The 26,971-nt window shown below is 45.9% G+C and overlaps 1 protein-coding gene across 1 annotated transcript; it reads left to right on the top strand.

Annotated features, from left to right (window-relative positions):
- Window positions 1-135: 135 nt before the first annotated feature.
- On the top strand, window positions 136-26,269 carry avl9 (AVL9 homolog (S. cerevisiase)). Its single transcript, XM_036522889.1, has 16 exons — window positions 136-370; window positions 5,460-5,580; window positions 8,887-8,972; window positions 10,037-10,108; window positions 10,883-10,972; window positions 11,437-11,503; window positions 12,825-12,865; window positions 13,122-13,160; window positions 13,385-13,454; window positions 13,756-14,249; window positions 14,931-15,065; window positions 16,604-16,823; window positions 17,819-17,936; window positions 18,649-18,702; window positions 24,975-25,063; window positions 26,053-26,269. Exons 1-16 carry the CDS (start codon window positions 287-289, stop codon window positions 26,175-26,177), a joined length of 1,905 nt encoding a protein of 634 aa, XP_036378782.1. The 5' UTR covers window positions 136-286; the 3' UTR covers window positions 26,178-26,269.
- The last annotated feature ends 702 nt before the right edge of the window (window positions 26,270-26,971 follow it).

Consider the following 26,971-nt stretch of genomic DNA (forward strand, 5'->3'; position numbering starts at 1 on the left):
ATGATAGATTGTGCATGAGAAAATGAATAATATCAGGTACGATATTGACTTTTGCGTCACAATAACCAGACGAGGGCGCCTGTAGCTGGGAATATTGTTTTCAATGACGTCATTCCACATCTTTCAGTCAAACGAGGCGGAAGCGGAGTCCCGTTGCTTGTGACTGCAAAGCAGGGGCGGCCATCAATCCGGGGGAAAAGCTGGAGCCGTGTTTCTGGGTTTCTGAACTGAATCGAGCCCACAAACTCAGTAACAACACATAATAAGCGGTCACTTAACTGGAGCCATGGAGTCGCATGGCAAAGACGAACCCAAGGGACCCGTATTGCATATCGTGGTGGTCGGATTTCATCACAAGAAGGGCTGTCAGGTAAGCTCGTGTGGCATGTAAGTTAGCGAGCTAGCTAACTAGCTATTTCAAGACCTTATGAGAGCTTCCTAGCTCTAGCTAGCTAAACAGATTGCAGTGCCACAGGGGTAACAGTAGCCAGTATGATATATCGCGCTGCTTATTGCATAGCCAGTGTGTTTTGAAAACAAAACGTGGCTAGTCATGTACTTAGCCAGTACGATGACTAACATACCAAACTAGCTAGCTATATACTAGATTGTTAACTAATACTTGCATAGATGGCCAGTGTTAGGTCGTGAAATGAAGGGATGAAAGAAATTTGTTTTTTGTGCTGCAGCGATCAATCTCGCATGCTAGCTCGTTAGTAAGCTGCAGCAGGGAAGGCTGGAGTCTTTGGCAACGAATAGCTAGTTATCTAGCTAGATAGCTAGGCAGCTAGCTGATTAGAGAATAATTCATATTGTTTAGAAAAGAGGCGTGGATGATAATCGACTTGCGTCCACAGCATAACATTGTTTGCAGACAGCTTGTCATCCTGTTGCACCTGCTAACTACGTGATCACATTATAACGCTGGCTTGTCATCTCACAATGTTGGAAAAACAGTGAAACTGTAAGGGGACAGTGATCTGAAATTTGCCAGAAATGCGTGCCAGTGACATTCCACGTTTGCCTTACGCCTCAGGGTCGCAGGAGAAGCTCGTTATGTAATGGCGAAATGAAACACTTATGCAGCATTCGGTTCTAATGAACATCAAGAATAATGACCGCGCTGGAGTGCACTCCCTGTGAAAGGGTTTCCTTCACGCCAATGACATCAATAAATAGTGAAATCTTTGGTTTGATTTTGATGTCACACTGCTTACAAAATAAGCATGTGATTCATCCACGCTTCATCACTTGAACTCTCTAAGTCACTTCCTTGTAGACCAAGGCAAAAAAGAGATGCATATTCGAACATTCCCTGTTGCTTGGCTGAACAAACAGCATAACGCATATAACTATTTTTAGATAGGATGATAAAGGTGTGCGAGAGACTAGCTCTGTTTTCCGAAGATTTGGTATTTACAGTACTTGGCGGAGAATTCACAGGGATCGGGGCTGTGTTCAGGCACTTTATAATTTCGGAGACAGTTCCGGGGTAATGTTTAACTGCATTGGCATTTCCAAATGAAGCACACCCTGATTAGACTGTGGTGTTTGGGAGGTGTCTTCGTACCTTTTAAAAGGGAAAAACATTCAAGTGACTTAACTTCACCTTCATTTATGAGAGCTCCAAAAGTTCCAATCAGAATGTTAGCTTTTTTTTTAGTAAAAGAACACTTAATGCAAAAAGACGTATGCAAGGTCGGTCTTTTTTCCCTTTTTCCTCTCATCCGCCTGCAGTATCTTTCTGAGGTGTGGAAACGCTGCATTCTGTAATTTTAACGTGGAAGAAAATGAGTTAGAGTGGACTGGCAGGAAGAGAGATAGGTGACAAGGCTCAGAAGCGTTCTCTCTCTCACACCACATTATCGTAGGAGAAACGTCGATAAAAGTCACAAGAGCTTCTTCTCACTGGTTAGTTTGAAGCCGACGTCCTCCACATGAATTGCGCGAAAATTCTGCGAAGGTGTTGCAACTACCTCTGCCCTCTCGGTAATGACATATTGTTCTGGCATCAGTATTAATTTGATGGTTTGCGTTTTAGATGGAACAAGTTTGTGTCTTAATTGTTTTCTATAAAAAACCCCTTTAGTCATTGTGTTCTTAAGTACAAATGCTGATACACTGTACAACAACTACACAAATGCACTTTGCAAGTATTGTTATAGGTCTTAAACATTACATTACATTCATTTAGCAGACACTCTTATCCAGAGTGACTATCAGCACAACAGAAGTGTATTCATTCAAGCTGAATGAGCAACAGAGTATCAGACCAGGCTAACAACACTCCCAAACCAGTGACTGTGAGCATAACACTTTTCTAGCCCTACCCTAAGTTAGGGATCACTTAAATGCTGTATCTGTGAGAGAACTTCCTTCCAGCAATGTCTCTGTCCACCATCTGCCCTCTGGGAAACAGGGATGCATGGAGCAACAGTTGGCCTGTCACAGCTGTAAACCCTTTATCGTAATTACAAAGGGGGGGGGGGGGGTGTTGTGATGGGGTGTGTGTCTGGGAAGATAGATTTGTTTCAGGCAATAGGTTCCCAGCAGAGACAGTGGGGTATTAACTGTTACCTGAGAGGGGGCGGTGACCTCCCTCAGAGTATCAGAAGATTAGGTTTGTCTCTGCCTGCGCTTCTCCGCCAGCCCTCCATCTGTTCAGCTCTCCTGGCAGGGGTGGAGGTGGAGGAGGAGAAGGAGAAGGAGGAGGAGGGGTGTTTGGAAATTTGATCCCGTCACATGCTGGGCAGCTGTGAGGTGCTCTTCTGTCACCCTGCTGTGGCCCAGGGGCACAGGTGACTGGAACACACCCTCACCTGGACACCTGGTAACTATATGCACAGGCTGGTATCATGAAAGGGAGAGAGGGAAGGACACTCAGAGCAACTACACCAAATGGGATAGAAGTTGTACATGCAGAATTTTGCAAAAAAAAAAAAAAAACTAACTTATGTAAGTTGCTCTGGATAAGAGCTGTTGCTAAATGTCAGTAATGTAATATATTTTACAAGTGGTGATAATCCGAATAATGCAAATGAAGCATGTAGGGCAGAATTGTGCCGATTTCCATTGCTGATGAATATCTGTGGTTAATACCTGAAAGTGGTTCAAAACAAAGATAGATACTGATCAAGCACAAAGACCGCAGCCTGGCCATAGAGTCATGGCTGCTGAAGGAGGAGAAGGTGTGTGGTTACTGTGAGGTGGAGACAGAGAGGCACTTCCTCCTGCACTGGGGAAAAAAAATATTTGAAATGAGCGATTATCATTTTGATGAACTTTAAATACAGATCTCCCACAAAACATTGGCAGCTTGGTATGTGGCAGGGTGAGTAACAGCATGTTATAAGGCCAACACACATAGGTGCTAACATTGCCATTATCTTTACTGTAAGTGTTGGTTATACCCTTGTTGCAAACTTCTTTTTGCCATTTACTTTTTTTCTTTCCATCCCAATTACTGAACATGTTCTTATGGCAATACAGTGGCTTTTTGCCAATAAAGCTGATTTGATCAGCGAGAGAGAGAGAGAGAGAAAGGGAGGGAGGGAGGAAAAGAGCTAATCTTGTGCGATCTTATGAAGAGCAAAAGTGGCTGTTGCTTAACCACTCCAAGAGCTTGTATTTGCAAACTGTGTGAGGGGCCTACAGTAGATTTTGTTAAGGTCAACGTTGTATTGAGGATTGAAAGCTGAAGAAAGCTGTTTTAACTTAGGCTTTTCTGACCAGAGCCTTACTCTCCTCAACAGCTAACAGTGCACTTTTAGTCATGAATATTCAGAAGCAAATGACATCTCAGTTTCATTTGGCCAGCATGTGGAGAGCCCTTTCCTACTCGATGTTGATAGCATACCTCTCACTCTCTCTTTGCAATGAGTATTTGTGATGGTTTTTCCAATGCCAACCACACAAGTAAATCAGTTGGGTGTCCTCCTTAAGTTAAACCTGCTTTGTGGTCATAACACCCACACCCACACACAGTCCTGTAGTTGATAGGCTGATAGAAATATGGATAGATAGAAAAGTATGATTACCAGACTGCCCTGTGGAAAACAGATTTTAAAACAAAAATGATTCACCCCTGTCAATTTTTCCCATAAAACGAAACTTTAATTTTGCAGGCCAATACCAAATCAGCTCTGGGCGCTTCAGCGTGTTTCCCGAGGGAGTCGTACTGCATGAAAAAGAAAATGAAACGGCTCGCATTTCATATTATAGCGCTCAAGTGCTGCTGTGCGAGCGCTTCGCTGATAAATGGGAAACAGATACAGCGGCTAATACCCCTGCAGAAAAGTACCGCCGATGCGTCCAGTTATGTCGGCAGTTTGCTGTACGGTTGCCCGCGCTGAAATCAGCAGATTTCCCGCAGCTCAGGCGCACACTTTAGCGCTCACAGGGGAACCCGTGGAAGATGTTGAAGAATGATTTTTGTCGATTCGAGTTTAATGAAAAAAACATTCACGTAAGCACCGCGAAGCCTAACAGTACGTGCCTTGGGTCTTTTGATAGCAGGGGATAAGTAAAAACAGGACTGCAGTACAAGGGATTTTAGGAAGAGTTTTGCAGTAAATCTGTCCAGTCTTGACAAGTATTAGCGCTTCAACAGCTCTGTTGCAGAGTCCTGAAAAAAAAAACTGCAGGTTTTGCCGTTAGCCAAGATTATGGTTATTCGACCCTCTGGACTGCATGCACAGCGCTTCATCTGCAGTTAGCGAAATAATTTTAACTGCAGTATGTTTTAAAACAGTTATGACGCTGCAAGATCATTATTTTAGTGACACGCCTATAATATGTTTCTATTCCATAATATATCCGCAAAAACAAAGGACTGTAAAATGGGAATTTAATGTGACAAATAACGTACTAATGAGAAAGGCCAGACAAGCACATGTACACTGGCACTACAAAGGGGCAACATTCACTTGCAAGAACATGTCCTAAAAAGGTGCTTTGAGATTTTGTGTGTTGAATGTTGGTCATTACCATTCAAGTGTGTAGGTCCCTTAAGTCTAAAATGCCCCTTTTTCTGGTTCTGTGTGCACCATTGGAAGTAAACGAATTCAGCTAGCCTAAGAGTGTAGGCGCTAGCATACTTCATTGGAAGCTTTACCCTGCTGGGAGCATTTAAGCTGTCTGTAATCTTAATGGTTGAAACCAGTGTAGAAAAGGTTTGGATTGGCAGGTTTACCCTTGACTGATGCATCATTCCCCCTCTCTCTGTCTTTCTTTCTCTGACTTGTCTCTCTGACTGTCTGTCTGCTGTCTTCTTTCCTTTGTTCTCTCACTCTCTCTCCCTCACTCTTTCTCTCTGTGTCTGTCTGTCTCCTATCTGCTCTCTCTTATTACCACACTCTTTCTCGCTCTGTTTATCTGTCTTCTATCTCTTTCTCTCTCACCTCCCTCTCTGTCTGTCTTCTCTCTTGTTCTGTCACTCTTCCACGCTCTGCCTCCTGCAGGTGGAGTTCTCGTACCCGCCCCTCCTCCCGGAGGAGAGTCACGACAGCAGCTCCCTACCAGAGGAGTGGAAGTACCTGCCCTTTCTGGCGCTGCCGGATGGAGCTCACAACTACCAAGAGGGTAAGACCGATTGGGCTGACCCTCCTGCCCCAGAAACATCACACCGGTTCTGTTCTCGTCCGTCCTGTTTTGTATTTGGCTGCCCCTTCCCCCCGTCACCCTACCGTTTTTCACTCCATTGTTTGCCCCACATTGAAACTGACAGCATCAGTGTGTTTCAGTGCACTGTGTGCGCTTTCTGGTAAAAAAAAAAAAACTGTCAATACTTTGGCTTACTGTCATAATTGAAAGCATGGGTCTAGTTGAAGCCTGAAACTAATCAGAATGTGTTTCTGCAAAGTGTGTGTGATGAAGGGGGTTAAATGGATTCATTTCAGCCATGCAGAAACATTATTTCAGCCTGAGCATGGTTCTTTTGAGAGGACTTTGTCCTGCTTAGATTGAATTGCTGTCCTTTGTTGTGCATTGCTACCAAAATCTTTTCAGGATCAGAGTATATGGAAATTCCTTTGAAACTGCACCTGGAAATTTGCACAGTTCTGGCAACAGTGTAGCAAAGTGGTAAAGAGCAGGCCTCGTAACTGAAAGGTGGCTGGTTTGATTCCCCGTTGGGGCACTGCTGTTGTACCCTTGGGTAAGATACTTAACCCACAGTTTCCGCAGTAAATATCCAGCTGTATAAATTGATAAAATTGTAACCTATGTAAGGCGCTCTGGATAAGAGCTTCTGCAAAATGACAGTAATGTAATTTAAACCTCTGGATGTGCCAATGTCTTCTGTTCATTGTAAAGCTTCTCCTGGGGACCCTTTTCCCAAAGTTTTTTTCCTTCCAGAGAATTTGAGAACTGTAGATGCCCACGTCTTTTCAAATATTATGTTGTTGCTTTTGCTGTGAAGGCACACTGCAAGTGACTATAAAATTTGTCATTAGTGCTGATTGAGAGTGTTAGTTACACCCACCATTCGACTTTACATACAAATTAAAAATAGGTTTTCACCGGTATATTAGTCACTTCCTTCCTTAAATACTCAGAAAGAGGCCTGTGAAATAAACTTCCGCTTGTATATGTATGCTATGTGATGGACACACTTATTTCTGCGGTTTTCATTTCCTGGTTTGTGACAAGGCCAGAGATGCTGAATCTTTTCTGAGTTCCCAGAAAGGATATCTGTAATCTCTTGCATATGTTTACCCCGAAAAACGTAATGCTTTTGTCAGGTCCTGTTCAAAACTTTACAAAGAACGACACAAAAACACTGGGAATTCAAGTCGCAATGAGAAATGCGCTCAGTGGTGTTGCCCTGAACCTGCCTGACCCTGGGCTCCTCTGGCAAGTGGTCTTTGTTTTCCCATCATGCAATGCTTTGTATTGTGTTTACCCATTTAATAGGAACATACAGCTGAGGATATACAGTGTTAACCATCTTTTAAACAGTTTTCCCACTAATACGCCTCATTTGAGGTGTGGGACCAAAGATGCAGTCCAATTTTTCCATAAAGCAGGTTCATAACCAGTCAGAATATTCCTCACATATCTGATTTTATAATTTAACATGTGTAACTGTAGCTGAGTGATATCCGTGAGTGATATCCGTTCTCATGGGCTCCCTCACTAGTTATGGCATGCTATAAAATGATTTCTTGATGTGTTAGTTTGTGCCTGCTGGCTGTTGCAGTTTTGGCTGTTGCTGTTTTTGCCTTGGACCAATAAAATAGGATAGCACTCTTGGTACCCTCAGTGTAATGTTGGTGGTAATTGCACCATTGAGTTGTAAAGGCAAAAGAACTCAAACCAAATTAAAAAAAGAGAGACCTTGATTTCCTGGATACATAGCAGGAAAACAGCTTGCTTGGATGGATCTGCAGCTGTTAATTAGTCTCAGCTTTGTGAAATATTTGATTTCATACAACCTTGATTTGAGTTTGTCAGTGAGGCACTGAGGTGCTGGCGTAATGGCAGAGGCACAGCAACACAAATCACGACACAATTTTGTTCTCTTTTTAGTGGTGGTGTTTCAGGGAAATGCAGCTTGAATTTATAGTTCTGTGTTTGGTTGATCACCACGCCACCTGTTGTACAGATCCAGTTTCCACGCTTGAAGAAAATTTTAAATGGAGTTATATACCTCCATGTGTGGTGTGAAACACTTCTGTATGTAGCGCTCTTTGGTTGATACTCCCACTGCGGGATCGTGCCTCTTAAAACATGCCAGCTTCACTAGTTGTCAGTAAACACAACTCTGCATGTTTTTTTCTTAAAAGACTTCTTAAAAGATACTCCATGTTCAAGAGGTGAGGAAGCTCTATGGTGCACAACACTGTCAACAAATTAGCTGTTTTATAGGTCTCATCATCACCAGACTCATAAAGGGTAAGGACTGATTGCCTCCAAGTCATGAAAACTACTGTGTGATTATACAGTTTGCCAAAGGGAAGTGTGTGTTTGTATGTGTGCTGCAGACAGAGGATTTTGGTCAAACACACAAATTCTAGTTTCAAAAACAGAAGGCACCATTTGAAATACCTTGCCTGTCGTGACAGCTGGTTTTAGAATTCAACTTCTGCAATGTGAACTGAAGATTCCATTCAGTATTTCTAGTCAGCTGATGTACTCTGAGTCATCTTCGTGTGCCTGTTTTAAAATCTCTGAATGAGGCAGTCTTGGAAATAAAAAAAATCCCAGAAATGTTTCATAGTGAGTGAAGATTGAAGAACCTGAATTTGGAAAAAAGAGTGTGTATTTAACCCTAAAGAGAAAAATGTAGCTATACAAGATTACACATTGTTGTGACCTGTGAAGTAGTGTTTTGTGTTCAGGTACCCTTCTGTGCTTCCAGGGACAGAGAAGTAGCTGTCCTTACCTGCTCCAACAGCTTGGTTGGAGCACTGTGTGATTCACTCTTGTCCCACAGAGATGACATGATGTCAGCTGCAGCCAATCACATCGCATAACATGGTGTATCAACCCACTGAGCAGCATAAATGCATGGCACTTAGTGCTTTCAGCACACAATGTCATTACAGGTTTAGGATTTTTTTCACAACTGCTGATTTTTTGCTGCATGTGCTCAGATTCTTTTAGGAATAATTAACACATCATTTATGAATTATTACTGTGTCTTACAGGCACTTTTAACACATAAATGTGGTGGTTTTTACACTTGCTGATTATAGCGGGGAAAATGTTTTATTAGTAAAAGCTCGCTGCATTGTTATAACTGTTCTTTTGAACAGTGTCAAACACATAATGAATGTGCAGAAATGTGGAAATAATTATAGATCATGTGACAGTAATTATTGGAGTGTGTAATTGTGCATGTGCCCTTTAGTGGTGTTGAACCTGGCTCTTGTCTCTCGTTGACAGACACCGTCTACTTTCACCTCCCACCCCTGCATGGAGACATGAAGTGCGTTTATGGGGTTTCCTGCTACCGGCAGATAGAGGCCAAGGTCAGTCCTGCTTCTTTTCAGCCACACACAGAGCAGCAGATTCCTCTCTCCCCAATCTCCCAGCTGCGCAACAAACACTGTCTCTGTTTTTCTAAGCTGTGTCATGCGCTCCAAGAAAGGAGTAGCTGCCATTGTGCTGTTATCAGTGTTTTCCGCCCCGTTCGGCTGGGGAGGAAAGCTAGCCTAGCCCCGGGCTGAACAGGTTTGGCCCTGAGAGAGAAGTCTGGAGCTCCAAGATTGAAGAATCAGGATTCAAACTGGGCTTCACTGACATTGCCTTTACAAAGTGATTTTTTTTTTTCTGAAGCAGGGTTACAAATGGACATTATGAAATCATAACAGTAATAGTGGTATTTGACGTAAGATAAGTAGATTCCTGATTATATGTGACTTTGTGTTTGTTTGTGTTTATGTCCGTGTGTGTGTGTGTGTGTGTGTGTGTGTGTGTGTATCTATATGTATAACTCCCATTGCGTCAGGAAGTGAGGTCACTAGTGCTGTTTTTATAAGGGTGCTATCACATGCTTATGTAGATGCCTTATGTTTACGATCAGGTTAAACATTTGCACAGACATTAATTAAACATGTCTGGTGAGGAAAACATCCAAAGGCGAGCAGGCAGCAGATGACTTCTGCTCATGGGATTTATGTAATATCCAGGCAGTCCAGTAACGTCTGACACAATTCAGTCATTTTTCCCAGAGATGGCCGAGGGCTGATAGCACGGCGTATTCTCCCTTCACACATCACATCTCTCCTCATGTGTGTAGAGTCAGGAGTGAAAGTGCATTGGAGCAACACCCTGTAACAGGGAAGAGGAGTACAGTTAAATGGCAATAATGTAATGTAATGTCTGTATGCACAGATAAAAATTGTAACCTATATGTATGTAAGCTGTTCTGGATAAGGGTGCTAAATGACAATAATGTAATGGCTCAGGGCTTACATTAAGCGAACGGGGCTGTTGGAGGGTAGCCTTTGCCCGTAGCGGAGGCCCCCACCGACTGCATCAGCCGAAAACGTTCGCTCCCGCTGTGTCACGTGCCTGTGTATTTTGGTTTCAGGCGCTGAAGGTTCGTCAGGCTGACGTCACCAGGGAGACGGTGCAGAAAAGCGTTTGCGTGCTCAGCCGAGTGGTGAGTCACGTGACTGTGCCACGCAAACACATTGGGGTTGGGGTGAGGGGGCGGGGGTGTTTCCACCAGATGAGCCACTGGTGAGCCTCTGAGTGAAAACATCTCCAGTCTGGTCATGGTCAATTGGACCATGACCGCAAGGGTAAGGGTTTGAACTCTTGGGTGGGACAGTGCTGAATGGGCCTGAGCGCCATTCTGAATGCGTAGGGTCTGAGCACGCAGGGTTTAATGCTGGGGCGGGGCAGTGTGGAACACTGTGGCTTGATTCAGAAAAACTGTCCAGTTGTTTAAACACTCAGTACAGTCACTTCCAGGCAGGGCCCCCACTACATTTGTATTGAAGCGCAGTGTAGTGGTGAGCAGGAAGGGGCAGCCTCTGTCCAGCACGCAGTCACCTCCTCTCAGCTGTGAGGTTCAGCTGAAGATGAGCCACCCTGTTGGAATTCCTTGGCACTCTCCCAGGGGGGTCAAGTCAGTAGGTGGGTGGGGCCAGCCCCTAGGGTGCAGTGCGACCCTCATGATCCCAAACACGCTCCCATAACTCATTCAGAAGGAGCAGCTGAGTTGGTGGGGTGGAAGGGATGGTCTCAAATATCTGCTTACCCTTCGGTTTTTAAATGGCAACGAGGGTTAAGTAGATAAGTGTAAATAGAGCGATAAATTAGCCACCCATTGTCATTTTAACGTGCGTATTTATACTACAGATGAATCGTAGGTTTCTCTGTAAAAACAACATGGCCAGTAGCTGAGTGTGTTTTTGTCTCTTCCTCTTAGCCCCTGTACGGCCTGCTCCAGGCAAAATTACAACTCATCACACATGCCTACTTCGAAGAAAAAGATTTTTCCCAGATATCTATTCTGAAGGTAAGACTAGTTTTCATTACTTTTTTGAGGTCTGAAGAGAGAGAATACTTTAGACCATAGTGGCCTTATCTGCTGTGGACATTTCAGGCACTTTGCTTGGTGTGTATACATCAAGGCTCAGAGAGACTGTGGCTGAGTGGTCTTTTTTGCTGTGTGAAATCTCTTGTGTTCTGAGAGGAAATTTTCTAATTAATGGCCTTTCTCTTTTTGCAAGAACTGGATGAGTTTGTTAAAAGTGTACAGGTGGGTGGTTTCTCTCTGTCACTCACCAGCTCTAATATATGAGGTCCATGTCAGTGGGAGGGTTCTGAAATGTCAACTTTCTCTGTAGAAACCCTACGGTGTGAGGTTCATGCCAGTGCAGAGCGTTCTAAAGTGTGGTTTTTCTCTGTAGAGACCTTCCTGTATGAGGGTCGCGTCAGTGCAGGGGTTTCTGAATGTAGTCTCTCTCCGTTTCTCTACAGGAGCTGTACGAACACATGAACGGGTCCCTCAAAGGGACAGCCCTGGAGGGTTCACAAGTTTACCTGGGTGAGAATCTGCCACAGTCCTCTCTGTTTGACACAAAAATGGGAACATTCACTCGCAACAGATTTAACCTATCTTGCTTAATGCATTTGTTTTTCGCTGGAAGTCCCATGTCAGCTGTGTTGACACAATAGGTCACTTTGTGGTCAGTGACTTGTGCAACCTGAGTTATGTGAAAACTGCATGGTAGTTAGCGACGTGCTGAAGGAGGTCTGGAGCCTACGCTCCCCCCGCACTCTCCCTCATGTACCACCACAGCAGTACACTGTTTTGTATTCTGCATACCTGGGAAATGGCATACCTCAAATCACAGTTGATGAATAATGACTCATGCATTATTCACAGCTATAGTATGTGTGCACTAATGACTAGTGGATACTTGCTGAACAGGAGGAGCTTGCTGGTCCAGCTGTGCTCTTGAAAGTCTTATGCTTCTCTCTGTCAGCCGCCATGAAATGTGGGATAAAACAATAAACTGTGTTCTCTTGCTTTACCTTGAGGTTCATTTACCTCTGAAAGAACATGGGGGAATTGGTGTGACCTTACATATGACCTGTGCTCTGATGTCATGTGATGTGGGGCTGGCAGTGTAGCATAGTGGTAAGGAGCAGGGCATATAAATGCAAGGTTTCTGTTTGGGCACTGCTGCTGTATCCTTGGGCAAAGTAATTAACACAATTGCCCAGTAAAGATCCAGCTGTATAAAAGGATAACCTATGTAAGTCGCTCTGGATAAGAGCATCTGCTAAATGACAATGATGTGATGTAATGTGAAAGAACTCCCACTAAACACCCCGATATCAATGGGCCAGAGGAATAAGCCAAGCTCTTCCAACGCTGCGTGGTTAATGCAGGACGCTGTATACGGGCCGCAGTGGTGAATTGTGGGATTGCCCAGACAGCTGGGAGCCTGTGTGGACCCAGGCACGTCCCTGTAGGTTTCCCCCCTGCGGACTTTCGCAGGGGTCACTGGTGCAAATGCAGTCATGCTGTTTCTAATCTAGAGCTGCTGTGAGCTCTTCTGTGTACTGCGTGTTCCTCTCACACTCACGCGATTGCAGGCTTGTGCTGAGGCTGAGACAACTGAAAGCTGCCTCAATCACACAAGCAGGTAGTGGAGGGTTTGGTGGATGGGGTCTGGGCTCGACAGCAGTGAGCCTTTTGTTCAGGTCCCGGGTGTATCCCCAATAGCTCCAGCAAAGAACTAGCTGTGAATGGGTCAGAGAATGTCTGGGAGATTTACAGTGTTGAAGGTCAATATGTCTTGCAAGAAACATATTTCAGTTTCCTTCCTGTTGATTTTGATTTTTTTCTCTTGCTGTAGGCCTGTCCCCAAGAGATTTAATACTGCACTTTCGCCACAAGGTAATCTTAAAACAACACCAATTTAGAAACAAGAGAAACAACCATGTGCTCTGAATGAAAGGAACTTTTGGTCTACTTTGTGAATGTGCATACACACGCATACACACAAGCACACATACACACACACATATGTATGTATGCACACACAGATACACACACACACACACACACACACACACACACACACACTCCTCATTTGAATTACAATGTTAGGGATTTTTGGGTTTTTCTTTACACTTTTTTAATCTCTCCACAGGTCCTTATACTTTTCAAACTCATCCTGCTCGAGAAGAAGGTGAGAAATATGCACACAAATATATATTTGAATGTAATGTAGTCCATCACGCCATTCAGCAGATCTCTTTTATACAAATCTACAGTGCTGTGTGACTGGATGTAACCTACAACTCTAGAAGTCTGGAGTGAAGAGATTTACTTCCATGTGGTCCAGTGACCCTGTGTGTTCTCCATGGGCTGTTAGTTACCATGAATGACCTAGGTGTTCTCTGGTCTTTCCAGGTTCTGTTTTACGTGTCTCCAGTCCACAGGCTAGTAGGAGCACTCATGACGGTCTTGTCACTTTTTCCCGGTAAGCCCTTAAATATTGTATTAAAAAGCTGTATTTCAATGGAAAAAAACAAAAGTATCCTAAATTTATTCTTTTTGATGTTATTATGAGGAACAAAAATCTAAAAAAAGAAGCTTTTGTTTGTAGAAATTTGTCAAACACAATCATATGAGTGTGTGAGCTGTATGCTTCCTCAGAAGTAGTTCGCTGCAAGCATTCTGAATTTTATGACCGCACTGGTCCTCGTGATATCAGTGTTTGTTTTCAAACTGTTGGGGGGGAGTGTCCTGGTTTTCACAGCGCTCTCTTCCACCCCCTGCAGGAATGATTGAGCACGGCCTGGCCGACTCCTCTCACTACCGGCCCAAGAGCAGCGTGTCCGAGGACATAGGCCTGCACGTGGGCGTCCCCGGCTCAGAGGAGTTCGTCTCCGTCTCCGTCACTGACGTCGCTGACGCCACCCGGGAGCTGGAGGGCCAGGAGGGGGAAGGCCAGGAGGAGAAGCCCGCCGGAGGCTCCGCCCCACCCCTGACGACGGGGGACAACCACCACCTGAAGCCGCCGTCGCGCACGTCACCAGAGTCGTCGGAGAGCGACTGGGAGACGCTGGACCCCAGTGTGCTGGATGAGGGGAACCACAGGGACGGCGAGCAGAAGGAGCAGGCAGCGGAGCTCCCTGAGGCCTTCGAACCCGAGCCGGCTCCGCCCATCACCGTGCAGCCACAGTCCACCAGCGGGCAGACGGTCCTCACCCCGGGGCTGGTGTCCGGCCTGGAGGAGGACCAGTACGGACAGCCCCTGGCCATCTTCACCAAGGTCTGATCCTAAACCCACCTCACACACCTCTGTAACACACTGCACTGCCTGTGGATAGAGATCTCTACTTACTCTTATCGGAGCTGCACTTTTAATGTGCTCATATTGCGAGGAGCAGCTTGAATTTGAGTGTATTTTGGTTTAGCAAGAAAACCACCATCTATTTATAACTTTGCTATGCACTGTGTATATTGCTAGTTTGTTGTGCTGTAGCGTTTTGTCTGCTTACATCTAAACTACCGTTGCATTGCAGGTTTAAGCAGCGAGCTGTATTTAGATTAAATCTTGCAAAGATTTTACAGGCAGTGTTTTGCATACTCACTTTGTCTCTGCAGCTTGAATTCATGGTTGACTCTTTTTACATGCTGTGTTGTTCAGATTCTCCCTGTAACTAGCATTTCACAGTCATTTCACAGTAGGAAGACTCATATTCGATAAAGTGAATGCCTGAAATGATTGACAGCTTCATGTGATTTATGATGGTGAAATGCCAGGCCTGATCTGCTGTGGTCATGACTCTGCTGAGTGTATGGGTGTGATTCAAACATGCACACACACAGACGCACATACACGCTGCCTCTAATCTTTCCACAAACTGCTGATTCACCCCGGTCAGCCCCGCGTGCTGATGGGGGAACTTCTTCAGCTGCGGCATGACGCCTTGATGACGTGTGTTGCCAGGGTTACCTCTGCCTGCCTTACATGGCTCTGCAACAGCACCACCTGCTGTCCGACGTGACCGTGCGGGGCTTTGTCGCCGGGGCGACCAACATCCTGTTCCGCCAGCAGAGGCACCTGAGTGATGCGGTGGTGGAGGTTGGTTCTCCCTCTCGCTCCTTCTCCCCCTTCTCTCCCCATTCTCTCCTGTTCTCTCACTCCACTGCATGCTCCGTCTCTAGAGACAACACTCACCTCTCTTTTTAGATAACAGATACAAAGCTCAAGGCCCACAGCCCATTCAACTGACGTGTACATATTCAAACAGTCTCTAACTCTGGACTGGATTAAACTGCTGCTTTTAATCTCATTTTAACTCTTAATTAATTCATAAAGCCCTGTTTCAGATGAGTTTGTGCTTCTTCCATTGTTGTAATAGTCCCATAAGGTCTGGACATAAACATAGCTGTACAAATATACATGTGCTTTTAGAAGTCTATAAAGTAATAGCTGTTGTTTCTTGTGTGTTTCCCAGTCATAGTGTTGGGAACCCACTGTGTATGCTTGTGTTCTTTCCAGCTGAGCTCTCTCATATTTAGGTTTGATTGATTGAACTGTTAAATGAGTACTGATTTGTATTTGAATAATTTACATCTCTGTGTTTAGTCTTCTGTAAATTCTTTGTGAATTCTTTGTAATTTTGAGAATATCTGGCCCTTGAACAAATTTGGTACAGCTGTCCTAATTAGTTGTTCAATATCTTGTTCTAAACTCCATGTAATAATTCTTATTAATTTAAAATAAATACTAGATTGTATTAATAATTTGTTGTAGGGGCTTGAATAGAAATAACTTGTGTACTTCTGTTAGCGCAAACATATTTCCAACAGTTTATAACCGTAATTAAGATCTCATATTTAGGTAAAGTCCAATGGGGAACAGTGTTCATCTAACAGCTCAACTAAACAGACTGCAAGCCCAGCTGGAATGAGCACCAGCATCCGGGGGGTGGGGTGGGGTCCCCAGGAGCGGAGTGTGGAAGTGTGGAAGTATTGTAGCGGTCACGTGCATCCCCATGTGCTTTGTACAGCACTCGGTCTGTGTTTCCTCCACCTCTGCGTGGCCTACTTCAGGTGTTAGCTCATGTTTCGCTCTTGCAGCAGGGGATGCTCGTGTGGAGGGATGGCAGTTTCTCTCGAGGGATGAGCAGCACCTTTTTGAACACTCTCGCACTGTGCTGGGGAGCCGTGCGCACGTGCGCTCAGCTCTGTGCGCTCGCGTGTCACGGGTCTAGTCACGTGACCTTTGCACTGTGTGTTCGTGCGCACGTGTAGATCTGGTCATGTGACCTCTCCACTGTTTTGTGCTACTGTGTAGTAGTCCAGTCATGCAATTTTTTTTTGTTGTGCGTGTGCTTAAGTGTTGGCCGGGTCACGTGATCACTCTGCTGTGTGTGTGCGTGTTCACGTGTACGGGTCTGGTCATGTAATCATTCTGTGTGACTGCTCGGGGGGCTGGTCACATGATTGCTCTGCTGTGTGTGTGTGTGTGTGTGTGTGTGTGTGTGTGTGTGTGTGTGTGTGTGTGTGTGTGTCACTCCTCCTTGTGTGCGTGTGTGTTTGTGTGTATATGAATGTGTCTGTATGTGTACGAGTCCCTCCTCCTCAGCTCCTCCCTGCGTCTCCCCCTGCTGGCAGGTGGAGGAGGCTCGTATCCAGATCCAGGACCCGGAGCTGCGGAAGCTGCTGAGCCTGACCACGGCGGATCTGCGCTTTGCTGACTACCTGGTCAAGCACGTGACGGAGAACCGCGAGGACGTCTTCCTGGACGGGACGGGCTGGGAGGGCGGGGACGAGTGGATCCGGGCACAGTTCGGGCTCTACCTCCACTCCCTGCTCTCCACCACCTTACAGCAAGGTACATCACTCAGGGAGTGATAACACGGGCCCATGGTTTCACTGACCTGTCCAAACTTCCAGCACAATCACTGAAGTAGGTTTTACATTTACATTTATTCATTTGGCAGACGCTTTTATCCAAAGCGACTTACATAGGTTACAGTTCTTTACAATGTTATCCATTTATACAGCTGGATATATACAGAGGCAATTGTGGGTTAAGTACCTTGCCCAAGGGTACAGCAGCAGTGTCCCAGCGCGGATTGAACCAGCAACCTTTCGGTTACGAGTCCTGCTCCTTAACCACTATGCTACACTGCCGTCCTGAAGACTTTGTGTGTGTATATACATATTACATTATTGTTATTTACGAGAGCAGTGTTCATAGGTTACAATTTTATCTGTTTGCACAGCTGGATAATATACTGAGGCTTATCAATCTATGTGATGGGTAACTGGATATTTACTGAGGCAATTGTGGGTTAAGTTCCTTGCCCAGGGGTACAACAGCAGTGCCCCAGCTCCTTATCACTATGCCACACTGAATCTTTAGCTCTGTCATTAGCTCAGTGGTACAGCGAGTTTGTACAAGGTGCACTTTGGCATTATGCGTTCAGCTCTTGTACTGACAGCTTCTGTTGGTCCTCTGGGTGAGGCATTGCACCTTATTTTCCCCAGCTGCGTACAGGAAGAGGATGCACATTACATTATTATCATTTAGCAGACACTCTCTACCAGAGTGACTTACATAGCTTACAGTTTTATATGTTATCCATTTATACAGCTGGATATTTAGCAATTGTAGGTTAAGAACCAAGCATACAGCAGCAGTGACCCAATGGGGAATGGTACCAGCAACCTTTTGGTTACATGCCCTGCTCCTTACCACTGTGCTACACATATAGTAAATGGTGCAGTCTATGGACTGGATCAGGGCTGCTTGAGAGGACATTAGAACGTGATTTAAGAGACGGGCAGAGGAAGTGACCTCACCCTCCCCTGGTGTCTCCGCAGATAACGAGAAGCTGCTGGCTGACTATGGAGTCCCCTTCATCTCTGCCTGGAGGATCACACACAACTACAGGGTGTGGCACAGCAACAAGCACCCAGCCATGTCAGAGGTCACCCCAGGGTAAGTGAACTGCGGGGGGTTGTGGCTGACGCTTGACCAGAAGGGATTGTGGGTAGTAGTGGGAGAGCAAAGGTTCGTTAACCACATGTGGATTTGCTGACAAGGGAGTGGCTAACATGCTGCCAAATCTTGTATGAACCAATCGAAGGGCTTGGCCATGGCAAGAGCGCTGATTCATTGGTTAAGATCAGTGAGTGATAGCAGATGAGGGCTCCACCCATTTTGGGACTCCTGAAGCCCTGCTAACCCGTATCTAGTTGTAGGTTTGAATCTGGGTAGAAAGATGCTGTACCACTGATGGAGCTGTATGGAACCCATCATGACTGCCTCAGTATTACATCATAATAATGTGCTGATTATCATGTTCCCTTGTGCTGATGTCACTCTGCAGAAAAAAGTTTGTGTTCGGCATCTGCACAGATTTTCACTTTGATTTGACCTTTAACTTTGCTTTGGCTGTGGATTTCTGCATAAAGAGGCAGGCTAATAACAACCTACCTCTTGTGTTAAAATGTTTGGCACCTGAAACCAAATGTATTCATTAAAGATGTGATGGTTACATTGCACAAATTCAAAAGTAACATTGATGCAAAACATGGATTGTGTCAATATGAAGTGCTTTGCTGTCTGTGTCAAGAAATGTCTTGATTTCTCTGTTTTTTAACTGGCAAATGAATGTAAATGTAATTATTTCTGTTCTATTCTGTTGTAGTCATCCATTCCAAGGACAGTACAGCGTTGCTGACGTAAAACTAAGGTTCTCACAGTGAGTACAGATGTCATTTCGTTTATCAAAGCTAAATCAGCATTATATTAGATTACCTTTACACAGATCTGATAAAATGCAAGGCACTGTGTTCTAGGAATGGCAGCTGTAGAAAAAATATGCAGAGTGCTTCCCTCTTGTGGTGATGTTAGGAAATGCACCTCATAAAGTTTCTGTATGAACAGGGCAAGTCGATGAGCAGACATATGTTGCTTTTGTCAGTAAACATGTCAACCAAAACCTTTAAGATGGTGGGTGTGTGTGTATTTCGCTGGATATCTGATTGAAGCCATGTCATGTAGCTTTTTGCGAAGCCGCGAATGAGTAAGTTTGACTGCTGTGTTGATCTTTCCACCAATTACCACTGTTTATTTTCGGCCAGCCAGGGGATCTCCTATCAGAGCAGGCCTCTGACAGACCGTTCATTCAGCTGGAATGTGTCGCTTCGGGATTGGGTGGACAGACGGATGTCTGTGCCTCGGCGCGGTGTCGTGAACACGGCCCCGACAGCGGTTGGCGGTCTTCAAACGTGTGCCGAGTTTCAACTTGTTGGCTTTGCGTTGGTGTGGACTGCCCCACAGCTTCTGAACGTCCCCTTTTTCTGTGTGACAGGGCTTTTGTGTCGTCCCTGCTGACATCCCAACTGTCCCGCGGTACCAAACCTTGTACACCCCGGCACTGCAAATATAGCAGGAGGCAGCCTGAGGCTCATATGTGTTCCAGAATGGGGTTTGTGAGGAGCAGAGGTGCTAAGTAAAGCCCTCAGGTTCCTTCTGGCTGTCTGGAATAAGCACACAAAATGTCAGACAAAAAGCCTCCGCCCACGGGGGTCATGCTGAAGAAACGACAGAGATACAGAGATGACAGGTGAAGCCTTACTACTCAATCTTCCCAGCTATGCATACGGCTCTGTATAGAGAAGAATGAGCTTTTGTGATCCTAGTTTGGTATGAGCAGAAGTTTATTACATCAAAAGGGGTGAACAAAATCTTAAACACAGTAAGTGATTTGTAAAAAGCTTAGTTTTGATCTGCTAACCTTTTTTGACTGTGATGCAATTGTAGACCGATAGGCAGATTGACTTTAAATGTGCTCAGTTCCTCAAAAAGCAATTAAGATATATATCATACAGTATCACAGGCTTCAGGGCCGTTGCTCTTCTCTTTTACAGGCATTACATTACATTACATTAATTTAGCAGACTCTCTTATCCAGAGCGACTTCCAGGACAAGAGAACAGAAGTGTATCCATTCAAGTTCAATGACAGTATTCAAGCCCTGCCACGAGCTAACTTGTGCACCTGACTAGACAAGGGAGGCCAAATATACTACCATATATCAGTCACTAGATTACAGAACGCAGATGTTTATATATTGTTTTGTAACCGGCTGCCATACAGACTCATCGGATCCTATTTGGTTCACCACGTCCATTAATTATAGGAGGCTTTCATTCTTAAAAACAACACCAGCTCACAGGGGTAGGGTGTCGTTCCAGGAAGTGCGGCGGAAAGGCAATATGGGCAGTGTTAAATTGCTCCGTCTTCAACGCGCCCTCTAGGATTACGCTCAACATATTTCTGCACTGCGTGTCCGCCGCGGCGCTCAGCTATTGATAGCTTTCTGGTGAGAACGGGGCGAATGCCCCCCTCCAGCTCCCCCCCCCCACCCCAGCCCACCGCGACGAGAGGTGGCCGGTGAACCAGCTGGTCCTTGTCACGCTCAAGCCTGAGAAAAGAGACTTCAGAAACATCCTTTAAAAATACAAAAAATAAAGGAGGCACAGAATGAAGCCGTTTGACTAGAACTGCCTTCCTTGGCCGATGCCACAGTTCCGGTGACGCTGTGGTGGTATTCAGTGCGTGTGGTAAAAGGAGGAAAGGGGAGATGTTTTTTTTAATTCTGTCTTTGTAAAAGGGATGCAGGCTGCATAATGGCAGAGCTAAGCCTTCGCATAAAAGGCTCTGGCACGGACAGTGAGAATGGGCTTTCGGACTGAACTTTCGGGCTCTACTGGCGTGTTGGGTGTTCAGGAGCGCAGGGCAGCTGTGACGTGTGTATTAAACACTGCAGGGTCTGTGCATTGTGCTGTGCTGTAGGTTCTCTGTGCTCACCATAGTTCAAACCCTGAAGCATGTACGCGTGTGCGTCTGTGTTAGAGCAGGAGCCTGCAGTTATTTGGAACCTTCTACCTGGTTGGTTTTCATATGCCAAATGGAAACCATAAATGTTTTTTTTTATGCACGTTTATGCACATAGTGTACACAGTGCACGTGTCCAGAGTAGCACCTGTGTCCCCCCTTGTTTGGGTCGGAATGGAGGTTTGTGCCCCGTGAGGACCAGGCTGTGGGAGGGTGGAGACAGTAGTGCGTAGCCCACCGCTGTGTTTCTCAGCACCCCTCTCAGTGTGTCACCCTAGCCCTCACTGAGAGTTAGAGTGAAGAGTGACGGCAGAGTGGCGGTGCCGGTGCAGGGGAAAGGAGCTGAGCAGGGAGGGAAGCAGTCTGTAGGCCTTCTGATGCTGTTGCTATGGAAATCTGCAAGCTGTTAAGGGGTGCAAAAAGGCTGATGGTCGATAAAGCACCTCCTCTTGTCCCGAGGATCATCGACGTCTGCGCTCCCACTGTTCTGGGCTAGAGGGGGTGCCGTGTGGTCTGAAAAACCCCCCGTTAACCCCCTCCCCGCCTCATATCAGAGAGATGCTTTTCTCTGAACGCCCACACTGATGCATTCACTGAGTCCACATAGTGTGTGTTTGTGTGTGTGCCTACATACCTAAGTGTGTGTGTGTGTAAGTGTGTATTTGTGTGTGTAGGTGTGTGTGGGTGCATGTGGGTGCAGCATGCATTCATTTGCACTGCGTGTGCACACTGTTTGTGTTTGTGTGTTTTGGGCATTGCGTTACATTCATTTAGCAGACGCTTTTATCCAGAGCAGCTTCCAGCACAAGAGAACAGTGTGGATACAAGTGTATGCATTCAGTAATAACTGCATGCTTGTGTGTGTGTGTATGTGTGCCTGCACCATGTGTATGTGTGTATTGTGTGCAATGTGTATATGTATATTTGTAACGTGGTGTGTGTGTGTGTGTGTGTGTGTGTGTGTGTGTGTCAGACTGCACCACTGAAGAGGCTGTCTCCAGTTACTGCTGAAGCTCTCCAGTCTACCTGGAGTGGCAGCGCGTGTTTATTGATGCAAGCTGAGGCTTCCCCCCGTCACTGACAGATGCACTGTAGGAACAAAGCCCCATCTCAGGTCCTGAAGGTGGACCATCGCCCGCCCCCCCCCAATACCCGCGGAGGTCAACTGGCTAATTGACCAGACTACACTGCGGTTCCTTTCATTCGCCTGATTGGTCGATCTGTCAGTCAATTACCCGGCCCCGGGAACGGCTGACTTGCTTGAGCTGAAGTGTTTTTTGTTTCCTCTGTCAGTCAGTGACAGAGGAAACCTCTCTCTCTGCATCAATAAACATATGGAACCTTTTTAGTTCCAGTGATGGATTGGGGAGAGGGAGAGCGGGAGTTCTGTGCTTCCTTGGGTGGTGGTGGTGGTGGTGGGCAGGGGGGGCGTTGGGGGAGGGGGTGTTGCGGAGAGACAGACCTTTCAGTCTCTCAAAAAAGTGCTTGTGATTTCCTAATATAATGCATGCCTGCATGCAAGTGTGCTGATGTCATCATGGAAGACATTGGGGGAGGGGGGCATAGATGTTTATTTTGGTTCATTGCGTCCCATCAATGCCACTACGGGACAGGGAGCATAAAAACACAGTCACATGAGGGGTGGTTGGTGCGCCGCGCGCCTGTCCTGGGGGCGATGGGCTGGGAGGTGAGGGGGTGGGGGGGGTGGGGGGGGGCTCATCTGTTTTCATTGTGAGCAGCTGAAATGTTTATTTGGGTCAGGCTGTGGCATTCAGCTTTATGGGGTGATGCCAGCCAGGGGTGGTTGTTACCAAGGCACCCCGACTCCCAGATCGACTGGGTTCAACGGTTGGCTTGGTGGGGTGGGAGCGAGGGACTGGCACTGGTGAAAAATTGGGGATGGTGCCCTCCATCGCGGCAACCGGAGTCATACGGCCACACGCCCCTTGTTTAGAGTGTTCACGGTAGCCGGGTGCGTGCGTTTGCCCCTGGCCCGAGAATAGGGCTGTGCGATATAGCCATCACGATATATCTCATAGCTGTTTTTAGTGCAATAACAGCTATCCCAGTATGTGACATTAGGTTTCTTCCTGTATGTTTTTTCCCTTTAGTCATACCTGATGCGGGAGCACACCTCCAGTTTTCCGAGGCCATGTGAAATGCTTCCAGGGGAAAAAAACGCCATTCGTATCTATTCAATGTTGATATAACTATGCTGCTTCCATGTAGTAGAAAGAAACACATGACTACAAAGATCAAGAGTGAAAACATATGCTATGTGTTTTTCAAAGCTAATAGGTAAGTTAACCAACATATAGATACAAGTGATATTTTTCTGCCCCGGACGCATTTCACTGAACTTTGGAGGTGTGCTCCCACATCAGGTATGACTAAAGGGAAAAAACATACGGGAACAAACCTAACGCCACATACCGGGGATAGCCGTTATTGTGCTAAAAATTCCTATGCGATATATCTCGATGGCTATATCGCACAGCCTTACCTGAGAGCTCCTTCAAAGGACTGTCGTCTTGCAGCTACAAATGTGCGTTTGTGTGTGCATTTGTGTGTGCGTGTGTTCAGAGGACGACCTACTTTTGTATTTCCCCTTCACTATTGCCCCTCTCACCCTGGGGCAAGATGAATTTCAGGTCTGCCCCTCTCACACCCCTTTCTCTCTCCGGGGCTGGAACCTGGCTTGCTTGCTTGGCTCAGGCGCTGGATGCGTTTCCATTCTTTTCTGTCCTGTGTTGTCTTGGCCCGTTAGCGTTGCTGGCACTAGCCTACTTACAGGAGATCTGCGGGCGCAGTTGCTAAGCTGCCAGGCTGCATTGCTTCCTCCCGCTTTACCGCTAAAGGCTGAAGACACAACCACAGAATAGTAGAGTAAGATGCATGCAGTTTAGATCACAGAAGGCAACCAGGTAGGGAGGAGGAATATGGAGATGAGTTCAGTTTTCAAAAGCTCAGTCCTGAACTGTATATGAAATCCAGGCTCTGAATGTCCTGCTGTGGGCGGATGCCAGAATTGACTATTGTAATGCACTTTTCTCCTCGCTTAGTATGTCTACCCTTGATCGTCTGCAGGCAATTCAGAATGCTGCTGCAAGACTACTTACTAGGTCAAATAGACGGTCTCACATCACCCCTATACTTATATCTCTTCGCTGGCTTCCTGTGAAGTATAGAATCCAGTTTAAAATTCTCGCTCTTCCTTACAGAGCTCTGCACGGTCAGGCTCCTGCTTATGTGACTGATCTACGTCATCCTCACTCATCAGCTCGCTCTTTTAGGTCAAATAAGCTAAATTTACTACCTGTCCCACGCACCCGCTTTTGAGGCCATTGCACCTAAACTGTGGAATGCTCTGCCTACACCCTTAAGGTCTGCTGATTCTGTGGATTCTTTTAAAAGGCAGCTAAAGACACATCTGTTTAGACAGGCGTTTGGGTAATCTGTATGCACCAGGTCTGCATTTTATGTATTTATTGTGTATTTTTATTGTGTATTGTGTATTTTTATTATGTATTGTGTTTTTAGTTTTGTTCTTTTTAAACACGTGGCTCAGGTGGTCACGTCATCTTCTATGTTTTTCTTTCTTCTATGTTGTATAATGCTCTTGTAAAGCACTTTGTGACTTATGTCTGTGAAAAGCACTATACAAATAAATTTGACTTACTTGAGTGTGAGGTTGTATGCCTTAGCTCTTGCATCATGTAATCCAGTTGAAAGCAATGGTTCTTTAATGGGTAAGCCTGCTTTGGATGCAGCTCGAACCAGCCTGGTTTCAGCTCTGCTGTGGAAAAGGGGTATAAAGGGGTATAATGAGCCAGGCTGGCACCAGCTCTGCTGTGGGATAGGGGTACAATGAGCCAACCTGGTTCCATGTCTGCTGTGGAAAACTGGTCTACTGAGCTAACCTGGTTCCAGTTCTACAGCGTAGAAGTGCGTATCCCAATCCTCGCTGGGCTGACAGAGTGACACTGGTACCACCTCTCACAACACTCTCCCTGAGGACATTTGCTGTTCTTAAAGACTCAGTCAACAACATCATCAGCAGCATCAGTGTTTTATGAAGGTGTTGTCCTCACCCTTTCCCGTGGTTTTTTTTTTCTTTTTTGGGGTCTCCAGCTCGGTGCAGAACAGCGAGAGGGGGAAGAAGCTGGGGAACGCGGTCATGACCACTAGCCGGAGCGTCGTCCAGACGGGGAAGGCAGTAGGTGAGCACACCCCCAGAGCGCATGCACCTGGGCTCCCGCAAAGCAAAATACTGTTGGCTCTATTAATGTTTTTACTTTATTAACCTGTCGTCTTTGTTCATTCATTAATCTGGAGTTCCGTCTTTTCGCAATGTTAAATATTACATTATATTATTACATTATATTACATTACTTACATTCTTAAATGCAAGTAATGTAATATAATGTAATGGCAGATGCTCTTATCCATGGCAGCTTCCAGCAGAAGAGAATGGAAGTGTATCCATTCAGGTTATATGAACAACTGTGTGAGTCCTAGTTAACAACACTCCCAGACCGTCAAGTGACTGCACAATGCCATTCAAGCATCACCACAAGTTAACTAGTTAACAACTGGACTGCTTAGAAAAGTGGGGAGTTGCTAGGTACATACAGTACATTACCATATATCACAATCTCACTAAATCATTAATATCCATAACTTAATAACAGAAGTAATTAAGGAGCAAGCAATACAGGTGGTACAGGTAGCATGTGGTAGAGATGATACAAGCTCTCAGAGGCCAGAAGAGACCTGACACCTGGGATGGACAATTTCATCTCTCAGGGCAACTGCACAAAAGTGTGGCTTTCAGTCTGCTAGTGGGGCTTGCAGCCCTTACAGTCAGGCCAGGACTTTTAACCTAAAGGTTGCCAGTTCAATTCCCCACTGCTGCTCTACCCTTGGGTGAGGTACTCACCCCACAATTGCCTCACTAAAATCACAGCTGTATAAATGGGTAACAATGGGTAACATTTAAAAACTGTAACCTGTGGAAGTCACTCTGGATAAGAGCGTCTGGTTCCTGTTCGTCATCTGAATCAGTTGGTTTTTCAGTCTGGCCTTCAAAATAATGATTTTTGTCATGATTTTTGTCCACTTCCTCACAAACCCATCCTTAGTGATCTGATTGGTTAGTGATGACTTAATCTTTTGTTTTGTCCCTTTTTTCCCCTCTGTCCACCCACAGGCCAGTCAGTGGGCGGAGCTCTGACCAGCGCCAAGTCGGCCATGTCCTCCTGGTTCTCCACGCTGGCGCAGCCCACCGCTGTGGCCGGCCCGGCGTGCCCCGAGCACCCTGCGGCCAAACCGTGACCGCCACCCCTCCCTGCCCTCCCAGCCAACCACCCGCTCCTCCTCATTCTCTTCCCCCGGCTGCTGCTGGAGTCTCCCCTGTCAGCTGACCCCCCCCCCCCCCAGAGGAGAGGAGGAAAGGGGGAAAGGGGGGGGGGGGGGGGGGGGGGGGGGGAGTGCTGACATCAAGAAGGACTTTCTCCTGGCCTTTCAGTGCTGTCAATACGTGCACTCACACTCTACAGGGGGGTCACCCCCCTCCCCCCTTCCGAGTGTCCCCCCTCTCTGTTTCCAAGTTTCAGCTGCTCTCAGATGGTGATCAAAGGGGGAGACGGCAGCCGTGAAGCTAAACGTGCATATCCACATCCCCATGGGTCATGTCCTGTGTGTGCGTGTGTGCGTGTGTGTGTGTGCGTGTGTGTGTGTGTTTGTGCACCAGAATAACTGAGTATGTATTATTGGAAAAGATGCACTAATCGCATTCCTTAGGCGTACCCTTCTTTGTGTTTGAAATCTGTGCGCCTCCCTTCTACAGTATTGGAGAAATTGAGAAATAGAACTTTTGACCGTGTGTTGCTTGAGTGTTTCCTTAGAGCATTAACCTTTAAAGAAGGTTGATATAATGTAGTTAAAAGAGAGACAAAAAAGACACACTACAGACTTCCCACCGTGTGCATTTGTGGTGCCCGGTGAGGATCAGGATGGCATTGAAGAGTTTACTAGATATAAACAGGTTTGTTTGCAAACAGTTATGTTTTCAGGTTAATTTTACACAGAGAGGAGTAGAGGCAAAGAGAGATGGAATATTATGGCCA

The sequence above is a fragment of the Megalops cyprinoides genome, chromosome 2, assembly GCF_013368585.1.
Source record: "Megalops cyprinoides isolate fMegCyp1 chromosome 2, fMegCyp1.pri, whole genome shotgun sequence".
NCBI classification, from domain to species: domain Eukaryota; kingdom Metazoa; phylum Chordata; class Actinopteri; order Elopiformes; family Megalopidae; genus Megalops; species Megalops cyprinoides.